The following is a 23424-nucleotide window of genomic DNA, read 5'->3' on the forward strand; positions in this document are numbered from 1 at the left end:
CTTAGAGATGTACTTGTACATTAACTGATTTCCAAACTTTGTGAGCTCAAGGATCACTTTCAAAAGGAAGGGTTTAAATAGGCCAGTGACTTACAAGCAATTTAAAAGAAAAATTTCTCCATTGTACTTAGCATGGTTTTAGTCAAATTAGTTAAGAGATGTGTTGTTCCTCTGACAAAATAATCTTCAAGTACCCGAGTGGCTAGAATTCACTCTGCCCTTGTACAATTAAATACAAAAATCTATGTTAGTGTACCATTACAGCTGAGATTTTATACACAGACAAAATCAGTTTAATGTTACTACAACAGATCAAAAATTTATGTATTGGTGGAGCTCTGACTTTAGAGGTAGATCCCTCTTTTTCTGCTGCAGGAACAGCCATTTGCAAATTAGCGAGATTGCTTACCTGTGACATGACTTAGCTGATGAAGAGATACACAGATGGTTCCCGCATCAATCATTACTCTGCCATATTGCACAGACATAGATTATTAAGGCATTAAAGACAACACCATATGGTAACAGAAATATCTCCATACATCCACAGCAGGGCAGGGTTACTGCCACTGGCCTTGAACTGTGTAAAATCTCAACTGTAATGGTGGATTAAATTAAGTTTCTTTGCATTAATTTTCTTTAAGTTTTAGAGAGATCACCCAGTTTGTACATTTGCTAATTAACAATCACATATTCCAGTAAATGCATTTATGTATTACATCACTATATAACATTTAATTCAAATTGTGTGCATTCCGAAACTGTGCACACCACTCTAGAAAGTATGCAGGACTGTGGTACATAGAAGCAGCACAAAGGAGGATTAAGGGTTGCGTGCAGATATATGCATTACACAATATGTCTTTCCAGGTACTGAACTATGCAGTATACCTACAAGCTGTTGTTTGCACTCAGGGAAAACCATTTGTTTTTTTTTTAATTCCTAGGTTTATATGCCAAGTCAGAAGTTTTAATTACAGATCATTTTTTTAATTAAAGCATGCAAACAGCATAAAACCACATCTGAAAAATTACTAAAAGATGATATGCAAAGGTAAAGTATCTAATTCTAGTAATTTAGGTACCTAATTTCAATAAATTAATCAGTTACCATTTCAGTACTCCACCCATTTCAATTTTCTTATTCAAATACTGTACATGACGACTGTGGTCCACAGTATGAGCTACTGTAAAGTTGACATACTACCATTGTTACTACAAGCTAAGGGATGACTTGATCACAGTCTGTAAGTACCTACAAGGGGAACAGAAATTTGATAACAGGGCTTTTCAATCTAGGTATAACAAAGGTTTATATACAAAAGGTATAACAAGATGCCATGAGTGGAAGCTGAAGCTAGACAAATTCAGACTAGAAATAAGGAGCAAATTTTTAAAGGTGACAATAATTAACCATTAGAACAATTTACTAGGGGTTGTAGTAGATTCTCCATCACTACAAACTTTTAAGTCAAGATTGGATTTTTTTAAAAAAATAATACGCTCTAATTCAAACAGGAGTTAATTCAGGGAAGTCCTGTGGTCTGTTATATAGCAGGAAAGACTAGATTATCACAATGGTCCCATCTGGCTTTGGAATCTATGAAGTCATTTTACATTAAAAGAGCTCCAAAAGTGTCTGAGGCATTTTTAAAAGTTTTAATTTATCTATTACATTCATCTCTCAAATGGGTGAGTTTGATTTTTGCTTAAATGCACATTTGATCCTGCTCTGAAATTTTGATAAGCTACATCTACACTACAGGATAAATTCGAATTAGCTTAAACCAATTTTATAAAACAGATATTATAAAGTCGATTGTGCGCGTCCAAACTAGGCACATTAATTAGGTGCTGTGCGTCCATGGTCCGAGGCTAGCGTCGATTTCTGGAGCGGTGCACTGTGGGTAGCTACTGTAAAATAATGAGGCCAATAACGTCGATTTGCGTCCACACTAACCCTAATTCAATATAGTAATATCGATTTTAGCGTTACTCCTCTCGTTTTGTACGAGTACAGAAATCGATTTAAAGAGTCCTTTAAATCGATATAAAGAGCAGTGCAGTGTGGACGGGTGCAGCGTTAAATCGATTTAATGCTGTTAAAATCGGTTTAACAGCGTAGTGTAGACCAGGCCATAGTGAACCAAATTATCAGTGTAAGGGAAGAGGGAATGGTTGTACTGACAACAAAATGTGTGCCAAGGCATTTAAGGCACTGCAGGTATCCATCTGCCAATATGTTTTCCATTTGATGCACGTACGTGGCTTTCATTAGCATTCCATAAGCATTTGAGGGAAGCACAGATCTGATCAGCCAGAACTGATTGAATACTTAACCTTTTTACATGCATAAAGAAAATTACAAATTTAGAAACAGTTAACTTAGTCAAGTATTCTCTGAAATGTACATTCCTTGAAAGTCTCTCTCTTGCCTCTTAATTTATGTTTCTCTTGGAAATACATGGTGGGTATAACCCAGCGTGTCTGAAATGCAGCAATTTTGCTCTGTACATCAGTTTTGATTCTGCTTAGGGTACCGCAAACTAAAACTAATTATTTTCTTAAGGTGAAGAGGAACATTTTGAGAAAATCCAGCATGCTTCAACTTTTGGCTTAAAATAAAACCTGGCAGGTTGTTTGTCTACAGAGGTTCTTGGTATTCTAAACAAGAAAGCGTCCATATCTGAGATTTGGTATCTATATCTTGAATATTACAAGCAGCAAAGAGTCCTGTGGCACCTTATAGACTAACAGACGTTTTGGAGCATGAGCTTTCGTGGATGAATACCCACGCATCCGACGAAGTGGGTATTCACCCACGAAAGCTCATGCTCCAAAACGTCTGTTAGTCTATAAGGTGCCACAGGACTCTTTGCTGCTTTTACAGATTCAGACTAACATAGCTACCCCTCTGATACTTGAATATTACAAAGTACTCAATCAGGGATGAGCCAACACTTTCTCCCACCCTCTTGAGTTCACCTCAGAGCCAATTTTATTTTTCTAGCACCAAACAACCCCTTATTATTATTTTAAGCTACTGGATTGTCTGTCAATATGTATAAGTGTGCAAGACGTTGCAATCAACCAGCCTTCTGTTAAATCCTATCTGTGTGGTGGGTAGCAATAAACAGATTTCTTAAAAAAAAAATCCCATGTAGACATCCTGCAGTTGTAGACTTGCACAAGTACGCTCAACCCTTGTAAACAAAAGGGAAGAATCCACACTTATATATACAAAGCATTAATCAAATTCTGGATGCTTTACTCACACAAGTTATCTTACATCCAAAACCACATTCCAGTAGGCAAACGTGATATATTTCAAATGCACAAATAGGATGCAAATACTGTTTGACTGCTATGAACATTTAAAACAGAGCAGGAGGACTTTTTTTAACTTAAGAAATATTTTAATAGCCAGATGTATTTAAGCATAAAAAAATTAATAATCAGTTTGTGGAAAACTGACCTATAATTAAATCCTTCCTAAGGTCTGGTGAAAAGCTTTCTTTAGGAAAGAAATATGTTAGAAGCTGGATTTTTCAAACCCTCTCACATAGGTGAGCAGAAATCGCTCAGGCAAGTGCCAATAGTTTCTGCAGAAGTAAAGATTCTGTTTTAAAAAATTAAGTTCCTAGCCTTTGTGACTGCAAAGAAAACATTCATTGTAAACCAAGTGTAATCAATGTAGTGATGTCTTCCTGAGTCTATAGAAAGAATTCCAGTTCTGACACTGCAGGGGCTGTAGAGAGTAGGAAGCTGCCACTGCTGTTATACAGGGGAGCCCTAGCCTCCAAGACATCTTAAGATGAGGAATGCCCTGAACTGCCAACCTCTTCCCTAGAGCAGCGAATACTGGAGAGAGGTCAGTCCCTAACCAATCCAGCATAGAAATCTGTGTGTGGAGGAACTCTACTCACACTATGCCAGAAGAGGATTCTAGGGATATGTCTATACAGCAATTAAAACACCCACAGCTGGCCCAGGTCAACTGACTCAGGTTCAGGCTGCAGGGCTGAAAATTTGCTGTGTAGGACATTTGGGCTTACGCTCCAGCCCATGTTCTGAGACCCTGTGAGGAGGGAGGTCCCAGAGCCTGGGCCTCAACCCAAGCCTAAACGTCTACACAGCAATATTTAGCCCTGTGGCCCAAACCCGATTCAGCTGACCCCCAGTCAGCTGCGGACATGCCACAGGTCTTTTATTCCAGTGTAGACATATCCTCAGAGGGAAGACGATAAATATGATAAATATGTTGTGGTGGCCCAGCATTCATTTGGGACTCAGTTCATCCAGCAATATACCAAAGTTTTCAGGCCAAAGCAGTATGGGGAGGGGGTGGGGGAGGGAGTGGAAGGGGGACATACCAGGCAAGAGGGGTTGTGGCTCAGGAGGGGCATGGCTTGGAGAACCTGTGTATTTTGGCCTCACATTTAGGCTTAGTCCTTGAGCTAGTAGATGTTGGATCAATTTTGTAAGCCAAGCTAAAAATTTGATAAACAGCTGAAAATACATATGGTGTAGTTTCATATTGGCATTAACCATTAACTTTTAGGAAAACAACGTGAAGTGTTCAGTGAATGTTAAAATGGATTTCACTTCACACCTTTTACAAGTGGACCTTAGAAATATAGAAGTGAAAAATTACAAATACACATTGTCATCAGTATTTCTCCTTGAAAATGCAATTTTAAACATTACAAAGTTTCAAGCGTGAAAATGGGTTTTTAACTTCAGTCAGGAGAATGCAGACAACAGAACATGGAATCTCTCTTACTAATGCTCGCATTCTTCCATGTAGATAAAAACCTCCACCCATCCTATCTACTATACACTACCCAGTACCACCATCCACTACCATACCGCATTCTGGTATAACTCACCACCACACACACACTTCCTATGGAGATGCTAACATCTGAAGGAGTGGAGTCTTAATTTGTTGGGCCCCATAAGATTTAATTTCAGAACAGGGCTCCCATTCTCTGGCTCCAATTTAAATTTTTGACTATAACAGGGTTCAAAAAAGGACTAAATAAATTCATGGAGGTTAGGTCCATCAATGGCTATTAACCAGGATGGGCAGGGATGGTGTCCCTAGCCCAGGGGTGGGCAAACTACACGTAGCCCACAGGACCGTCCTGCTTGGTCCCCGAGCTCCTGGCCCAGGATGCTAGCTCCTGGCCCCTCCCCTGCTGTCTTCCCTTCCCCTCAGCCTCAGCTCGCTCGCTCTGCCGCCAGCGCAAAGGTCTGGGTGGTGGGGCTGTGAGCTCCTTGGGCAGGACAGCTGCAGAGCCTGGCCTGACCTGGTGCACTGAGCTGCGTGGTGGCAGTGTGGCCCGGCTCCAGCCAGGCAGTGCGGCTGTAGTGCCACCAGCTACCGGTGCTCCAGGCAGCATGGTAAGGGGGCAGGGAGGGATGGACAGAGGACAGAGGAGTTCAGGGTGGTGGTCAGGGGGCAGGGGTGTGGATGGTGGTCGGGGGGGAAACAGGGGCTTGAATGGGGGCAGGGGTTCCAGGGAGGCAGTCAGGAAGGACGATGGGTTGGATGGGGCAGCAGGAGTTTCGGGGACAGTCAAGGGACAGGGAGAAGAGGTGGTTAGATGGGGCAGGGGTCCCGGGGGGGGCATCAAGAATGAGAGGGGTTGGATGGCGTGGCAGAGGTCTGGGGGCAGTCAGGGGACAGGGAGCAGGAGTCCCAGAGGGGCTATCAGGGAACAGCGGGGGCTGGATGGGGCAGGAGTCCCAGGGGAGCAGATAGGAAGTGAGGGCTGAGCAACGACCCCCTCCCCTAACCAGCCCTCCATACAATTTAGGAAACCCAATGTGACCCTCAGGCCAAAAAGTTTGCCCACCCCTGCCCTAGCCTCTGTTTGCCAGAAGCTGGGAAGGGGCGACAGAAGATGGATCACTTGAGGATTACCTGTTCTGTTCATTCCCTCTGTGGCACCTGGCATTACATATAAACTGAGAGAGATGGCACACACTAGCCAGGAAGGGGCCTACTTGTTCTCCACCCCACTACCCAAGGCTTTGGAGTTGTGCTCTGGTTCTGCTCCAGCTCCAGCTCCAGGCAAAAAACTGAAGCTCCACTGCTCTGGAGCTGCTCCACACTCCAACTCCGGGCTCCACTCCAAAGCCCTGCCACTACCACTGCCCTAGTGGGCCCAAAATATCCGAGCTGAGAGAGTCTACCACCTTTGTGCCAGGAAGCATATAATTCAGCATCTTTCCTTCAAGTATTCCACAAACACAAAAAAAACAACAACAACATACCTTTGGGCTGAGCCGAAGCATGAACATTTTCAACTGAAAAGGAATTTATTTGCAAACATTAGGGGGTGTGGAAAGAAATGCCCTCTGCAATCTTAGCTATCGATAGTCACTGCCAGCTAGATTTTACTCAGTGTTCTTTTCTTTCATTGTTCTTTAGCACTGAAATTGCTTAGGGCAACTAATGGACAGTTTGAGATTATATGATTATGAACGCTTTTAAACTTTCATTATAAAGCACTTGAGGCTGTTCAAACCAATCAGAACAGCAGATTGGCTGAACACTCCTTCCCAGCCTTAGGATTTTGCCTCAAGCTGTGGAACTAACCTGTCTTCAAAGGATTCTTTCAGTGCGTTGGACTGTTCCACTTTAAAACTGCACAGAAGGGGAGAAAAAACATTACAAAATGATTCACTCAAGTTATTTCATATTTTAGTGACTAGTGATAAAATGTGTGCAGTGTCCTTACGTCCGTATCACATCTGAAGAAACTACCACACCATTTTCTGCCGTATTTAGAAGCATACATTTTATATCATGCTGGTTTCCTATTAGTGTAGACAGGAAACACAGTACCTATAAGTGTTTTGACTTTAAAATAATTGTTGTTCCACTATGAACACTGTAAAAAAGGAGTAACTGAGTTGATTTCAGGAAATTTTATAAGTACTGAATATACATCTTTAAGGCATGCAAAGGAAGACGCTAATTGTTTACATCTACCTCTGTTTCATTAACATGAATACAGGTCTGTTGCAACTTATGTGCATTTAACATGCGCGATTTCAACTTTACGCATACGGCCGGAGTCGGGGGGCGTGGTCTCAAGCGGGGGGGCATGGCCTCAAGATATAAAGGTCTTGGGGCACCAGCTGTGGCTGGGAGTCCCAGGGCCTTTAAATCATCCAGGGGGCTCCCAGCTACATAGGTGGCTGGTAGCCCTTGTGGCGAACTAAAGGGCCCGGGGCTCCAGCCACTGTGGAGCTCCAGACCCTTTAAATGCCAGCCTAAGCCCGGCGGCCAAAGCTGTGGGCAGGATTTAAAGGGCTCCGCCGGGTTCCCCACTGTGGCGGGAAGCCTGGTGGAGCCCTTTAAATGCCCCCCCCGGCCCGGCCGCCAGAGCTGAGAGCGGAGTTTAAAGGGCTTGGGGATATAATTTTGAGTATATGCGGTGTTCACTTTATGCGATAACCGCGGAACGGAACCCCCGCCTAAGATAAGACTTGCCTGTAACATGAATTCTTGATGTTTATTATCAAAATAAATGTGAACCAGAAAACATATTGGCCAGAAGCTATTTTCTCCTTTACTTTGTTATTATATACACATAACATTAAGTTACTGTACTAGGAATTTAAAATATGTTAATTTTAAAGTCTAATTGGAACCATTTAAATGCTAACACTATTAAGCACTGGCCATTTAGTTTTTAATAAAAACAAAATATTAATGAATGCTAAAGTAACACTTAAGTCACAAAAAGTCAGGAAATTCAGAGTTAAGGTTCCTATAGCCTTAGGTTCCTATTTTTCTGCCTAAAACCTAGGTTATCACTATGATCTACTCATTGTAAAAGACAGAATAGAGATTATGACTCAATCTGCCTCCTGATCTCCCCCGTGCTCTAAAAAGGAGCAGTATCCAACACAGCATACTTCCCCCAGTGCAGCTATGCTGGGTGGCATGCTGGGGGTGAGAGTTGCGGAGCCAGGGCTATGCCACCAGCGCATAGAAGAGGGGGTGCAGCAGTTCTGGTTCCCTTCCCTGAGTCTGCTTCCTTATGTTCACTGTGTAGTTTGCACAAGGGAGTACAGTCCTTTACATCCTGATGCAGCCAGGCCAAAGTTCAGCCTGAAATATGTAGATTAATGTGTTTTACAATGTAAATAATGATTTACATTTAACTAGAAAAATAGAAATAGAAAATAGTACACATGAGCAACATAGATCAGCTAAGCTATCATTGCTGTTGGAACTAACCTGCAACTGGATTTGCATACATGAACCCTTGTACCTTCATGGAGTCCCAATAAAATCAATAGTGCTCTATATGAGCATAGAAGTCAGTCCATACAGATCAAATGGTAGGATCTGGCAATGAATTTTTAAATTTCCTGTCTCTGGCCCCAGGCCTACAGAGCTTTACGCATAGGAGCAGTCCCACTGAAGTCAACAGAATTACTCATGTGAATATAGTTAAGTACAAACATAAATCTTTCCAGGACTGCAGATTTTGGAACTTTTAACTGTCAAACTTTAATGGTGCATGAATATACATTAAATGCCTACTTGTACTATTTGATTACCCAACTCACAAGGTTTTATTTTAATTTTAATATTTTAATGATTATTATATAATATGTATTATTATTAATGAGTTAGGGGTGTCCAGAGCTTTTACTTAATCAGGCTTTATCTAATTAAAAATCTAAATAAATACAAAAAGTTGTGAATTTACATGGTGCCGTGAAGGTACTAAGTTAACTGAAGGAACCTCAGTTTGTATTAATGGTTGCTTGATTAACTTTTTTGGTTAATTAGATGAGATTAAAAGATAATTGGTTCTATCCCAGATGAAATGGGACTCAGTACTCCATCTATAGTATAAAATGAACGAGGTTAGTGTACAGCTTTCTGCCACAGTCTTAACTTTTTTTCTTATCACTGTGACCAGAAAACATTGTTAGAAAACTGTGTCTTGGAAAGGTGCCGCAGCCTAGGTTTATAGGTATAGTTATACAGCAATATAGGAGCAGGAAGCAGTCCATTTATGTTTAATTTTAGATCTTTTACGCTCAACTCTGCAACTGCCATCTCTAATTTATATTTTTATGCATTAAAAAATCATTTTTGTGCCAGAAGAGGACAAACACTCTAGCATGCAAACCTCTCCTATAGATAATCTGAGAAGAAAAAGCTCTTTACCTATCAGAGTTTGTAAGAGCAGTTAGTTTTATGCCTGGGAATAGCTAATACTCCTTCAATTTATTAAATGTATGTTGTCATTCAACTGTTCCTTATATACATTCATATTTAGATCTAGATGACTCCACCACTTCAGTTTGAAGTCCAATCCCACCTCTTCACTTCTCTCTGTAATATACCTCCTCAAATTTTTCTGACATGTTCTCTCTTAATTTAAACCTATCCCCTGACTCTGGTTTGTCCAACTAACTCAAATAGGTCATAGTTAATTTTATAAAAACCATTAGCTACTTTACATACTTCTACCATATAACCTCTTAATCACATTTGTATCCAAGTACAACTAATTTTGCCTTTCTCCCCAGAAGAAATCCACCCATTTCTTTTATCATTTTAGTTTCACTATCCTGTATCTTCTCCAATATAACCATTCAAAAAAAAAATCATTCAAATTTTTCTTTTGAGAGTTACACTAGCAGACACTCAACAGTGCTCTGTACTCCTCATGCTCTTCGTGAACATGACAGTTTAATTTCCGAAACTCCATGAAAAGCCAATAATGCAGAGATACGGCTCCCCTACTTCTCCCTTATAGCAGCTTCACAGTAAAAACAAGTCACCATGATAAAAAAAACAAGAAAGGTAGACATTAAATGATATTTCACACGAAGCACAACTATAACTCTGCTCCCAAAAAGATACCAATAGGAACTGGGAACACCACAGTCCATAGCCCCTTCCTAACCAAACCAGCCATTTTCACTGTGTCCATCACTCCAAATCAGGACCATTCTTCATACACTCCAGTGGGACCCTCGGTATGGTTGGGTAACATCACTGATCTGAGGAATAACTGCTGCTGACTGTAATGTTAAAATAGCACTTTTTCCATAGGGACAACAAAGGCACATCACTAACACCACGGTGAATGACAATGAAACCAATTATTTATTTCACATGGTCAAACAATGTATTTTTCCATAATCTCATTCTTGGAAATGGCGGATGCATTTAGACTGAATCACATACACACAATCACACCCCCAGCATGGGACATATGCAACTGAAAACAGGAAAGCATCAGGCAACTTTAAATATAGATGGTGCTACCAGCTCCAGCTATAATAATTTAGCCCTAATAACACAAATCTTTTCATATACACCAACATCTTACTATTATTCTTTGATACAGTACACTGTGTGACTTCTTAAATGTACTGTACCCTATCAGCCTATTCTCTAGGCAGGGGAATGATGGCACATGTTGTCCTACTACTGTATCTATCTGGAGAGCCCCTTCACCTTTTTTTTTTTTTTAATTTATCCAGATCTTTCTGTATCCTCTGTAGCGTCAGTCTCTTTCTATTGTGTAGCTTTGTCTTTTTATTATTATATGCTATTCACGGCCAAGACTATGCCTTCCTATATATTTGTAGAGCACTTCGCATATTTTATGTGCTTCTGTAGCACAAATAAGCAGTAAATAACATTTGCTTGTTATTCCTGTAATTTATTTCTCCAAGAAAATTCAGATCAAATGCAGCATACATTTTTTAGTGAAATCCTTCTTTTTTCCCCACAATGCCTGCCACTACACTTAGGCACACGCACCCAGAACCACAAAGCTATTTCCTAATGGAAGTTAGGAGTCTAAACAGCTTTGTGGAACTGGGCCAAGATGGCCAAGTGATTTACCGAGGTCATACTGTGAGCTGTGGTGATTAGAACTGGGACCCTGCTAGAATTCAGTGGTACGCTAACCATAGTACAGGGCTTCTCACTAACATTTGTTAACAAAAACAAAATAATGAAAACATAAGACCAAGACTGATTTTACAGAAGACCAAAATAAAACAGAAAACACTGTTACAGCAGATGTTATGCATGAAGGTACTAATTGTTATTGCAACAGCTAGTGCTTATTAATCCCAGCCAAAACAATCTCCTAACCAGTTGCAAATAAGGGAAAGAATCTAAAAGTGATTCCGGGATGGAGGGAAAAGAAAATTAGTGGTGCTGGCTCAGATACTTAGCTTATTATGTATGGAGAAGTGCTAGAGCACTAGATTTCTCTCTAAGTCATTCCCAAAAGTCTAGCTAGCTACCAATATCCAACAGTTGCATTAGGATATCAAAAGTTTTGTGAAGGCTGTTGCTTAATCATCTGCAGTACATGCCTTTTGCTTTATTTAAGGTAGGTTGAAATCCATCAGATAAAGCCCACAGCACATTTAACCATTATTTCCCTTCCTGCAGTTCTACTCTATCCTTACATTCTTATGTCTCTGACCTTCCCTTCCACTTTTTCATACTCTGGCAGCGGTTCTGAATGTAGAGATTATATTCCAGGGAGAGTCAAATTAGGCTTTTACACCTTCTGGCACTAAGATTAATATCAGGTGTCTGGATTTCAGACAATTTCAATACATACGCATATCGGGTATTTCAGTTATGGCTCATTTCTGATACAAGACTTTTTACTGAGCATCTCATCTGTTCAATAAATCAATCCCCAAACTTTACCCTTAATTTATGATCTATTAGACAAAAAAGTTAAGACAGCACTCAGAAGTCTATTAGGGAAAAAACGCTAAAGGCCAGTCATTTCCTTATCCCAATATGAAATTTTTGGTGGCACCATAGTCAGTCTTGTTTAGAACAAAATAAAACATATGAACAGAGAGCACTAGCTACTGTGTCTGCTAGCCCATTTAAAAAAAAAATAGATTTTCTGTTTGCTGATGGGCAGAGTACAAGTAATGTATTAAAATCACATTTCATTGATTTTAAGTTTTCATCACATGAAAACGTATTTCCTGATATTGTTTAAAAAGAGTTTAGTAGGATATAGTTAATCATATTTGAAAAATATTTTGCTTAAATCTGTATTTTAAATAGTTACTGATCATCCAGATTATTTGGTTAAACAGACTATATTTTTCTACCTCACATTTGAATTCTACACAAGAAAAAATGTTTCTGTCACTAATATCTGTTTACAGTGCTTCTTTTTAATAGGGAAAATGTTGAACAAGATGACAATGCTGTGAGGCATACAAATGTTTGTAGGAGCTTATATAACATGTTTTTCTGAATGAGGCTGCAGCATATTATCATGTCAGTGAAAAAGGAGAATAAAACTATAGCAACTGAGAAAACAGGACCTGCTCCTCCAGGATTTCATTCATCAGCCATAGATAAGACTCTTGGTCCCAATTTAAAAAAGGACACAGACAACCTGAAGCATCTTTTTTAGATGCAATCCATTTCAGTTTCTCTTAAGGAGCTGGCTTTCTGTGCAAAAGAGCAAAATCAGATATAAAACTAGAATGGACAAATCACTTGAAAACAGATTGTAGTAAACCATGCGCTGGCAAGGAGATGGATTTAAGTGACTCAGGTAGGTCTTAAACATGTCTAACTTTCTTTTTTTTTTCTTTTTTTTTGTGGGTGAGGGGGTAGAGGGAGAGGAACATCAACAGGAAACAACTCATTTACTCATTGACACAGCTGCCAGCGGCAAATCCTATAGATCACCCATCATCATCTACTCCAGTGGTACAAGGTTCGCCCACACAAGCAGCAAGAACTAATACATTATTTTGAACGCACTTTTTTAAACCAGCGAACCAAAAAAATAAATAAATTAAAAAACCCTCTAAAAACACCATACGCTGACTCTTGCGCCGTCTTCCCTCGAGCCCCCTAACCCTGATTTCTTAACTTTCGGGGTAACTCGCGAGAGCGACCAAGATGATTTGCAGCTGCCAAGATGCTGTCTATGCAGGGCACACGATAATAGTAGTTCAGGAAAGTTAGAGGTGGGTGAGATCATCTCTCTCATTGGACTAACTTCTGCTGGTGGGAGAGACAAGCTCGGCCAGTCAGTGCTTCGTGGTTACAGTTTTTAACAACCTCTGCCCACACTCCTGGAGCAAGCGCCTGACCTGAACACTGCAGCTAGCAGAGGAGCTGGAAAGCCTGGGAGGGAGGTGGGCCACCTAATGCACTTCACTACCTTTCCAACGCGCTGGGTTTGCCCTGGGTATTCCGTGACAGAAGCCAGCCCTAGAGCCGAGGACGAAAGGAGCTGGGGGGCGAGTCGCCACCAATCCCTCCCCACCCCCATGTCGGTCCCACGCCCCCTCGCCCAGCAGCTGAGCCCATTTGAGCTGGGGCCCGCAGCGCAGCACAGTGAGACCCCGGGCAGGGCTCTCCTCACCGCTCGGGCTGCGGCTGGGCGCTCTCGTCGTCCTCCTCCTCCTCCATGGCGTGGCGGCGGCTCCTCTCCCCAGGCTGCGCCGCGACTCCCCAGCAGGAGCCGTAACGCGGCTGCTGCCTCCTACCTGACAAACCGCCAGCCGCTGAAGGCAGCGCCAGGAGCTCCAAGCAGCAGCTCCACAGCGCCCTGCTCCTCACCATGGTGGCGCCTGCGCAGAGCCGGCAACCTGGCTCCCCCTCCCGGGACCCATCACCCTCCCGACCCGCCCCCCGCCAAGCTCAGGGAGCTCGCAGGACTCGCTACCGCCGCCTCCCTGCGCCACAGGGAATATGGAGGAGCTTTGCTTCCGCTACCACTTGCCTTGACCAGGACGGCTCCCCAGAGGGTAGTGGGCGCCGCGGCCATCTTGGTAAAGGCCGCTGGACCAGCGGTCAGTGAGATGGGGGGAGGCTGTGCGATGTGTCAGGGCCGCTCTGACATCGCCCGGGGCACCCACCGCCTGCCCCGGGAACTCGGAACCAGGAGCCCTTGGGCAGGCCCTGGGACAATGCCAGTTTCCATCGGGGGGCCCTTGGGAATCGGAGTGGGGGAGGCGCAGTCTGGCCCAATGCGGTCCCTAGGAAGTGCCCTTGGTGAGGAGGAAAGCAGCCTGCCTGGGCTCCAGCGCTGGGCCCGGAATGGGGTCCAGTCCGGCAGCAAATCACTAAGTAGGCAAAGCCCGCTGCTGCCGGGTGGTGGCGGCATGCAGGCCCCGGGGAACAGGTGCACTGCACTGGAAAGTCCCCTCATGATACTGGGGCCGGATTAACTCTCCTGTGGGCCCAGGGCTGGTAGATTTTATGGCGCCTTGGGGGTCTGGAGTGGAGGAGCGGACTCAGGGTTGGGGCCAGGGCTGCCCAGAAGGGGGGCGGGTAATAGGCCCTGGGCCCCACAGGGGCCCCCACAAGAATTTAGTATTTTATAGTATTGCAACTTTTTTTATGGATGGGGTCCCCAAAATTGTTTTGCCCCAGGCCCCCTGATTCCTCTGGGTGGCCCTGGCTGGGACAGAGGGTTGGGGTGTGGGAGGGGTGCGGGAGGGGTGCAGCTCCCGTGGGAGAGGGTCTCGGAGGGGGCAGGGATGAGACAGGGGGTTGAGGTGCAGGTGTGGGATCTGCGAGGGAGTGTGAATGCAGGAGGTGGCTTGGGGTTGGGGTATGGGGTTGGGGTGCAGAAAGGAGTGCGGGGTGCAGGCACCAGCTGGAAGGCACTTACCTCAGGTGGCTTCCTGAACACTGAAATCATTAGATCATTTTGAGGAAAAACACTTCACAAAGAACACAAAAAAGGAAGTATTATTGTTTAGGAGAGACCTGTAGAGACAACTCCTGTAGTCAGGTTTCAGAGGGATAGACGCGTTAGTCTGTATCAGCAAAAAAAATGGAAATGAGCCATCCTGATTATCACTACAAAAGTTTTTATTCCTCCTGCTGACAATAGTCCCTCTTAACTGATTAGTTATAGTTGGTATGGCAACACCCATTTTTTTTATGTTCTCTGTGTGTATATTTATATCTTCATACTGTATTTTCCCCTGCATGCATCCGATGAAATGGGTTTTAGCCTACGAAAACGTATGCTTAAATAAATTTGTTAGTCTCTAAAGTGCCACAAGTACTCCTCATTCTTTTAACTCCTGCAATGTGATTACTCATTCATCACAAGGTCAAGGTCTGAAGAGAGCCCTGAAGAAAGCAGGTCTGCAACTGAAGTTACAGCCTGACTAGATCACCCTGAAAAGTCATTGCTGATTAATGTAGGTCTAGAAAGGAAGTCTCACAATATTTCCTAGTCACTAGAAAGAAAGGGAGGTCAGGAATGATCAAAAAACTAGCACTTGAAAAAGTTGTCATGAAGAACCTGCCTCTATTTGAATCATAGCATCAAACATCTTGAGCAACAAAGCTGATCTATGTGGAAAACTGTAAATCCACTGCTTGCTAGTACAAACCAGACTCTTACATTAGAGGCATGATGCAAGACTGCTAAATTTTGCAAGCTCAATCTGGGGCTGTGGGGCAGGCTAAAAAAATTGTTCCTCTAAAAATAATGAGTAATACTGATTTTGATGTAGTTTTCCCATATAGGCTTGGGGAACCACTGATGCATCATGAAAATTGTTTTAGTCTAGACTAAGCCCATCACAATGTTGTACTACACTGACAATGCTATATCATGATATGAGATTGTTACAGTATGTTCATGCTATATCATGACATAGACCATTTGCGGCATTTTAATGCTTCTGCCAGTCAGAGTTGGCAGCAACAAGGGTTGGGTTCAGTATTGAGGGGTTCCTTTTCAACAATGCAACACAAAACCAGCTTGAGCCCCCACCCAGTGACCTGGGACAATTACACACTACCCCCTGGGTGCCTCTAAGAGGCAATACTTTCCCTATCCCAAGCACAGAGTCTGAGTGAAGCAAAAAACTTTTAATAAAAGAAGGGAAATAATATGGCATTAATTTGGGGAAACACTGCAAACAGGTTTTGTAAACATAAACCATGATCAGAAGACCCACCACCAAGTAAGTTGGGCAGTGTCCTTCTCCCCTCAGGTTTGTAAGTCCAGCAACCCTAAAGTCCCTTTAATATGCCATCCCTTCTCTGCACCCCAGTCGTTGCTGTCCTTGGACAGTGCAGATCAAGAGTTCTGAGGTGCATCTGCAAAGTTTACCTCCCACCCGGGTGGAGGGGGTAATGAGGCACCTTACTCACTTGGTACTCACTTACCACCTCTCTCTATGGAGCTCTTCTCTGGCATTCCCCACCAGCACCAAGATGTCTTCAGAGTCCCCCATTTAAAAAAAAATATGGAGATATACCTACCTCAGAGAGGTGGAAGGGACCCTGAAAGGTCACAGTCCAGCCCCCTACCTTCACTAGTAGGACCAAGTACTGATTTTGCCCCAGATCTCTAAGGTCCCCCTCAAGGGCTGAACTCACAACCCTGAGTTTAGCAGGCCAATGCTGAAACCACTGAACTATCCCTCTCCTGACACAGTGCTCAATGATTTCAATTGTTAGTGGGGGAGCCTCACTGCTAACAGAGACTAGGCAGTCTCTTGTATCAGATACTATCCCAAGGCAGGTCTAATATTCAGACCTAGGTGATTCTGCAGTGATTCTGTAGCATGTAGTAAGACTTTCAGTTCTGTCTAAAGTAGTTCTGTTATTACCCACTAGAGAGAGAATTGGTCAAATAGCATCTATTCCCCCTACCCACAGCCTTTTGTCATCTCACTGGGCTTTGGAACCCATGTCCCCTGCCTAGAGAGTGTCATTTTGTTGAGGATGAGTCCCTCAATCAGGAAATGCCAACTACAGTTCTGCTGCCCTTGGTTCACAAAACAAAGTTTACTACCCTTTATTACTCCTGCCCCAATAACAAGGTGTGGTAATATAGCCTCCAGTCCCAGACCTGGACTTTAGAGTCCCCAATCTGGACCTGTCCCAAACCTGGACTTTTGCGTCCTAAATTTGGGGGCTTACCTGAAACTCCCCCAAGCTCACTACCAGCTTGGATATTTTTGCTGCCACCAGGTCCGGAATTATAGGGCCAGATCCTCCCCTTTTTCCTCTGGTGTCCCCAACCCTTCCTTTGGGGAACCCCCAAGACCCAGAGCCCTGGGTCTCTCTCTTCCCTCCTCCTCCAGCTTCCCCCCTTTCCTGGTGTAGCCGGTGCACATTGCTACGCTTCCTCTGAATACAACCGGAGAAGCAATCTAGCTTCCCGAGGACTAGGTATTTACCTAGTCAGCTCACACAAGAAATTCCCCCCTTTGTCCTATAGCCTTCTCCGCCCTGGACAATTAGGAAGGCGAGAACAGAGAGTTTGGCTTTCCCTCCCCTCTGCCTCACTAGGAAAAGAAACTTCCACACGTTTTAAAAGAAAAGTTTATATAAAAAAAAGAAAGAAATATAAAACAATAATCTTGCATTGAGAAACTCAGTACACAGGCTCTTGCTTATAAGAAATATGAAAGAAACAGTCTGATTTAAACAGATAGCCCGATTAAACCAGTCCAACCAATCCACATACATGTAAAATACAACCCAAAGCTCCTCATAGCCGAATTGCTTGGGGTTCCTTTGTACTCACAGATGTGTAGGAGACATTGGAGATAAGATGCAGTTAGGAGGAAGCTTGTTAACTCACAGCGAGAAAACAACAAAAGACACAGCATCCAATCTATTCATACACACAACAAAGCTCCTCATAGCCGAATTGCTTTGGGGTTTTTTGTACTCATAGACTTTTGGGCTATAATATTGAAATAAGAAGGAGTTAGGAGGAAACCTTGTTTACTCAACAGCCGAGAAAAAAAAGACCCGAGTATACAAATCTTCGCGCCCCTGACTCTTAACATCCACGTTCTCTGATTGGTCCTCTGGTCAGGTGTTTGGTTACCCTTTCCAGGTAAAAGAAACTTAACCCTTACCTTACCTATCTATTTATGACACAAGGATACTGGGGATTCCACACCAGCCAAAAGTGACCATTTGGGTAAGCAATCCTATTAGGCTGAGCACCTAGGCAGGGTGGGTGTGCTCATGCAAACGAGATCAGCTCCTGAAGTCCTTTTCCACAGCTCTCCACTAGATATCAGGGGAGAGCTCATTCAGACTCTGCTTACAGCATGTTAAATTAATTAAAAAAATAATTGCCTCTTAGATTACAATGGTCTCTACAAGATTCAGTCAGGTTTAGAGCCCCATTGTGTACTGCATACTGTACAAACCCAGAGAAGGACAATCCCTGCCCTTTGCACTTAAGCTTATAATTAAAGACAAGATACAACAACAGGTATAACAAACAATAGGAAGAAGAAGAGGAGGTAGGATGTGGGAAACAGCAATAAGAACATGTATTAATATAGACCATCTATTTGCACAGCTAGGTTGTTATGAATGTTTTAATTATGAGCTATAAATCATTCAACATTATACTGCTTTAACTGGGGGAAAGAGATGACAAGAATTAAACTGCTTTGCTTCTGTCAGTGTATTACTGGAAGATGTCTCCCTTAGATTTGTTATAAGCAAAATCTTACGTTAATTGTGCTTACAATAATCACATTTATTTAAGAGTATTTCTTGAGGATTGCGTGAATGCTTGACTGAGATGGTTTGTAACTGTTATGATCTTAAATACATCTTTGAGGTTGGTATCCATACCCCCCTTAAGGCCAAAGACCCAGACACAGATGGAAGCCAAAATATTCCTGATTTAGAGTCAGGAACCAGGCACCTGTTCTGCCCTGACAAAGAGACAAGGGGCTGGAGGTCAAGTTCACTAACTGCTATGCAGCATGGCTCTCTGAGCACCATATCAAAGTTTGATCTTAGGCTCTGATTCTGAAAGCATGGAGGAACATGTTTTATGCATTGAGCAATTCCATTACAGTTCTAGATCATAGAGTTGAAATCCTGGCTCCATTTATGTCAATGGGATTTTTGCAATTGACTTCAGTGAAGCCAGAATTTCACCTTAGAAATCAATGGGATAACTCACCTGTCTAAAGTTAATCACGTTTGTAATTGTTTTCAGGATCAGAGCAGTCACAGTTTGGGTCTGATTGCACCACTGGCTCCTTTCTGGTCTCTCTGAGAGACCCCCCTCAACTGTTAGGCCTTCTGGTGTCTATCTATCTTGGGGTGGATTTTTGCAATTCCCTCTTTTAGACCAGGAACTGGGTACAACACACTGTCCATGTCAAGCATGTATTACCATGCCAATCCGACTGGATGCCTTTCTTCCTTTCAGGACTTTTTGGCTAGTGCTATACAGAAACAATCTCCTTAAAACAGGTAGCTTTATTTAGCAAATGGAACTGAGCATTAGAGAAAATTATTTTAAAGCAAAACAGCCCATAGCTGTTTGGAGTCATTTGTTCTTATGCATCACTACAAGCTAAGTTAGATGGGCTTCCCTCTTGAGTTCCAGGAACAGAACAGTCGAAAATTTTAACAAGTACAGGAACCCTTGGGACCCAGCTGAACTAAACAGTTTGTCTTCTAGAGACTTCTCTAGTCCATTTCCCCCCTTTCAGGGAAACTCTCCTTTCTCAAAGAGCCACTCTCTGTATGAGCCTAAGCCTCATTTCCATATTGCTCAAAGGCCTTTGTTACAGATCCTACGTGTGAAGTCTTCTCTTTGACTCCATATGTCTTCACTTCACAGTTAACCTGACCAGTGTTGCTTACCCATCTGTGGGTGTAGGTTAGAAATCTGGCTCCACTTTCACTCAGGATGCAACCTGTCCACTTTGCAGTGAGGACACAGGCACACAAAAAAATAAAAAAATAAATCACTTGTATGCTGATAGCCCACCAATGACTTCCCACAATTTACCCTTAAGGGCAGACCAATTTTTCTAGTCAAATGTGACAAGTGCAGAAGAAGAATCCAAAAGCATCGCAGTACAAAAATGTAGTGTATGCCCCCACACATACATTGCATGAATACAGAAAGTATGAGGGCCCAATAAGTCAGGTCTCTGCAGTGGGGATGCTCACATTCAGGTGAAGCTAAGCCAGGTGCTCAGTGCCAGGTGCCAATCACTTTGGTTAACTGTGCAGCACAGGCACACTCTCAAAACTATTTTCTTCCCAGTTGACCAGCCACCATCTAGCCCCCGTTCACTGGGGCAGACTGCAGTGTAATTGCCATTCATCATTGGCAAGGAGGGTTTGGAGCTGCTGCCTCTGCCCACCCTTGGGCTGCTCCTCTGCAATCCCAGTACCCTTCTTGGCCTTTAACAAGGCCTACAGCCTAGGGGTTTTGCAGGCTAGAGCTCCCCAGCTCCTCTGGCCTTTCCCTAGCCCTGCTCCACTTTATGTACCCTGCTCAACTCCCAGAGGCCAGGTCCATCCCTCTCAACAGCTAGAGACAGACTGTCTTTTTGGCTTTTAGCCCACAGCCCTCTTCAAAGGGCCAGCTGGGCCCTCATTAAACCAGCCACAGCTGTGGTCAGCTACCCACGCAGCTTCCCCAGCTTTTCTTAATTCCTCTTACTCTGCTGCAGCCCTCTCCAGCGCTGCTTTCACCCTTCCAGAGCCAGAGCAGGGTGATCACCTCGCTTCACTCTTATGTCCCGATGGAGACTCCGGTGACTGTGGGGCTTGTTTCTGGTCCCTGGTCCGTTCACGTATCCGGGCGGAGTTCCTCTGGGCAGCCTCTACTGGCTCCCTTGACGCCTTTGAGGAGCAGTGGGCGCTGTCCGGGGTTCTCTGCTCGGTGTCCCCGTCCGGCTCCCTTCTTATGACCCTTTGACCACACTCCCGTCCCTGTTCTTTATTAGTTTGTCCCCGTACTCAGTGGCTTCCTGCGGTCCTGTGGTCTCCCTTAGGCTGGGGAGAGATCCTATAGCAGTGGGCGGCTTTGCCCGCCCACTTCCCGGAAACCCAATAGGTACACTCCTTATGTCAATGTTAAATCAAGGGTAATTCTTTTGAAGTTAATGGAATTACACCAATGTAAAACTCAGTGAAGCGTGAGTAGAATGAGGTTCTTTGTCTTGTATGCTTGTAAAGCACTGTGTTAAATCATAATAATACTCGCATGGACCTTGGTCTTGCTTTTATGATAGGTGGGTACATACTGTCACACATATAAAAAAATATCAGCTACTGTAAAGCATGGATTAAGGTGCTAATTTTCATGTTTTTTTTTAAATACTATAGCTTTTGGATTGTAGTAGAAACAGCATGTGGCTAAATTAAAAGTAAGAAAAATTAGTGACTGAAAACTTACTGTGAAGGGAGCCATTGTGAAAAAGAAATAGGGTACTTGATAGTCTTAAGGAAAATATGACTGAGTTCACTATGCGTAAATATTCAGGTAAATCAAGAACCATTCTTCGCCTCTCCCTCTGTCCTAACCCTACGAACCTAAACTTTTTTCTGGTTCAGTTATATCAAAAGAGGCTAATTACATTGGGAAGTCATGAGTTTCTCTGTTTAATCCTGACTGAGCTACTGACATGGCTGCATGGACCTTGGGCAATTCTCTGAGCTCCTTGGGTCAAATTAATCCATGGTGTAATTCTATGATACCATAAAATAACTCCAGGGATGAATTTGACCCAAGGAGTTCATAGAATCATAGAATCAAAAGGTTGGAAGGGACCTCATGAGGCCATCTAGTCCAACCCCTGCTAAAGGCAGGACCACTTCCCTAAATAATTCCAGCCAGGGTGCGGTCTAGCCGGACCTTAAATAGCTCTAAGATGGAGATTCTACCACCTCCCTAGGTAACCCATTCCCAATACTTCACCACTCTCCTAGTCAGAAAGTTTTTCTAATATCCAGCCTCGATTTCCCGCAACTGCAACTTCAAACCATTGCTCCTTGTTCGTCCTCCGTCACCATCTGAGAACAGCCTAGCTCCCTCCTCCTTGGAGCACCCCTCAAGTAGTTGAAGGTTGCTATTCAAATCCCCCCTTAGTCTTTCTCTTCTGCAGGCTAAATAAGCCTAGTTCCTTCAGTCTCTCTTCATAAGTCATGTGCTCTAGTCCTCTAATCATTTTTGTTGCCCTCCGCTGGACTCTCTCCAATTGTTCCACGTCCCTTTTTGTAGTGTGGTGCCCAAAAACTGGACACAATATTCCAGATGCGGCCTCACCAATGCCGAATAGAGGGGAATAATCACATCCCTCGATCTGCCTGGCAACACTCCTACTAATACAGCCCAGTATGCTATTAGCCTTTTGGCTACAAGAGCACACTGTAGGCTCATGTTCAAACTTTCCATCTATCGTTACCCCCAGATCCTTTTCTTCAGCACTGCTACTTAGCCAAACAGTCCCCAGCCTGTAGCAGTGCATGGGGTTTTTCTGTCCTAAGTGCAGGACTTTGCACTTGTCCTTGTTGAACATTCATGAGGTTTCTTGTGGCCCACTTCTCCAATTTGTCTAAGTCTCCCTGAATCCTATCCCTGCCCTCCAGTGTGTCCACCACTCCCCCAACTTGGTGTCATCTGCAAATTTACTTAATGTGCAAGCTATCCCATCATCAAGATCATTAATGAAGACATTGAATAGAACGGGCCTAAGACAGACCCCTGGGGCACACCACTTGTTTACTGGTTGCCAACTAGAGAGTGTGGCCATTGATACCTACCCGCTGAGCCTGTTGATTCAACCAGTTTTCTATCCACTCAAACAGTCCATCCTCCCAACCCATAATTCCTTAGTTTGCTGATGAGAATGCTGTGGGAAACCATGTCAAAAAAGCCTTACTAAAGTCAAGGTATACAACATCAACAGCTTTGCCCCCATCCACAAGTCCAGTCATCTCATCATAGAAAGCAATCAGGTTGGTCAGGCATGATGTTACCCTTGGTGAATCCATGGTGACTGCTTCTGAGCACCTTGTTTTCCTCTAAGTGTTTCAGGATGGATTCCTTCAGCACCTGCTCCGTGATTTTTCCAGAGGATTGAGAGTGAGACTGATTGGTCTGTAGTTCCCTGGATCCTCCTTTTTCCTTTCTAAAGATAGGTACTATATTTGCTTTCTTCAGTCCTCTGGGACCTCTCCTGTTCGCCATGAATTTTCAAAGATAAGGTCAAACGGCTCTGCAATCACATCAGCTAACTCCCTCAGCACCCTCGGATGCAGTTCGTCCGGTCCCATAGACTTGTGCCACATCTAAGCGTCTTTAAAAGTAGTCCCTAACCTGACCCTCTATCACAGTGGGCTGCTCTCCTCTCCTCTCCTCTCTGTGTTCCCCAGTGTAGTAGTCTGGGAGTTGAATCCTGCCCGTAAAGACTGAAGTGAAGAAGGAAGTTGAGTACTTCAGCCTTTTCCATATCTTCCACCACTAGGATACCTGCCTCATTGAGTAAGGGACCTACACCATCCCAATCCTCTTCTGGTGCACATACTTAAGAAACCCCTCCTATTATCCCACTCCCTATAGTTCAAAAATTGCCCTTTGGCCTTTCTGATTCTAT

General features: G+C 43.5%; 1 protein-coding gene across 3 annotated transcripts in view; it reads right to left on the reverse strand.

The window, feature by feature from the left end:
* NAPEPLD (N-acyl phosphatidylethanolamine phospholipase D) overlaps positions 1–13946 on the reverse strand; it is a 32087-nt gene extending 18141 nt beyond the window's left edge. Inside the window, exons 1-2 of one of the 3 annotated variants that reach the window (XM_032774532.2) lie at positions 13428–13459; positions 6283–6315 (exon numbers count right to left, since the gene is read on the reverse strand). Coding sequence is in view for 1 of the 3 variants with exons in the window: in XM_032774530.2 (XP_032630421.1) it covers positions 13428–13627 (200 nt within the window). In the remaining 2 variants the exon portion in view is untranslated. Of the gene's footprint in view, positions 1–6282; positions 6316–13427 lie in introns of all 3 variants that reach the window. The other 2 variants (XM_032774530.2, XM_032774531.2) reach the window with 2 other exon arrangements.
* Between the last annotated feature and the right edge of the window lie 9478 nt (positions 13947–23424).

This window comes from Chelonoidis abingdonii, chromosome 1 (genome assembly GCF_003597395.2).
Source record: "Chelonoidis abingdonii isolate Lonesome George chromosome 1, CheloAbing_2.0, whole genome shotgun sequence".
Taxonomy (NCBI): Eukaryota; Metazoa; Chordata; order Testudines; family Testudinidae; genus Chelonoidis; species Chelonoidis abingdonii.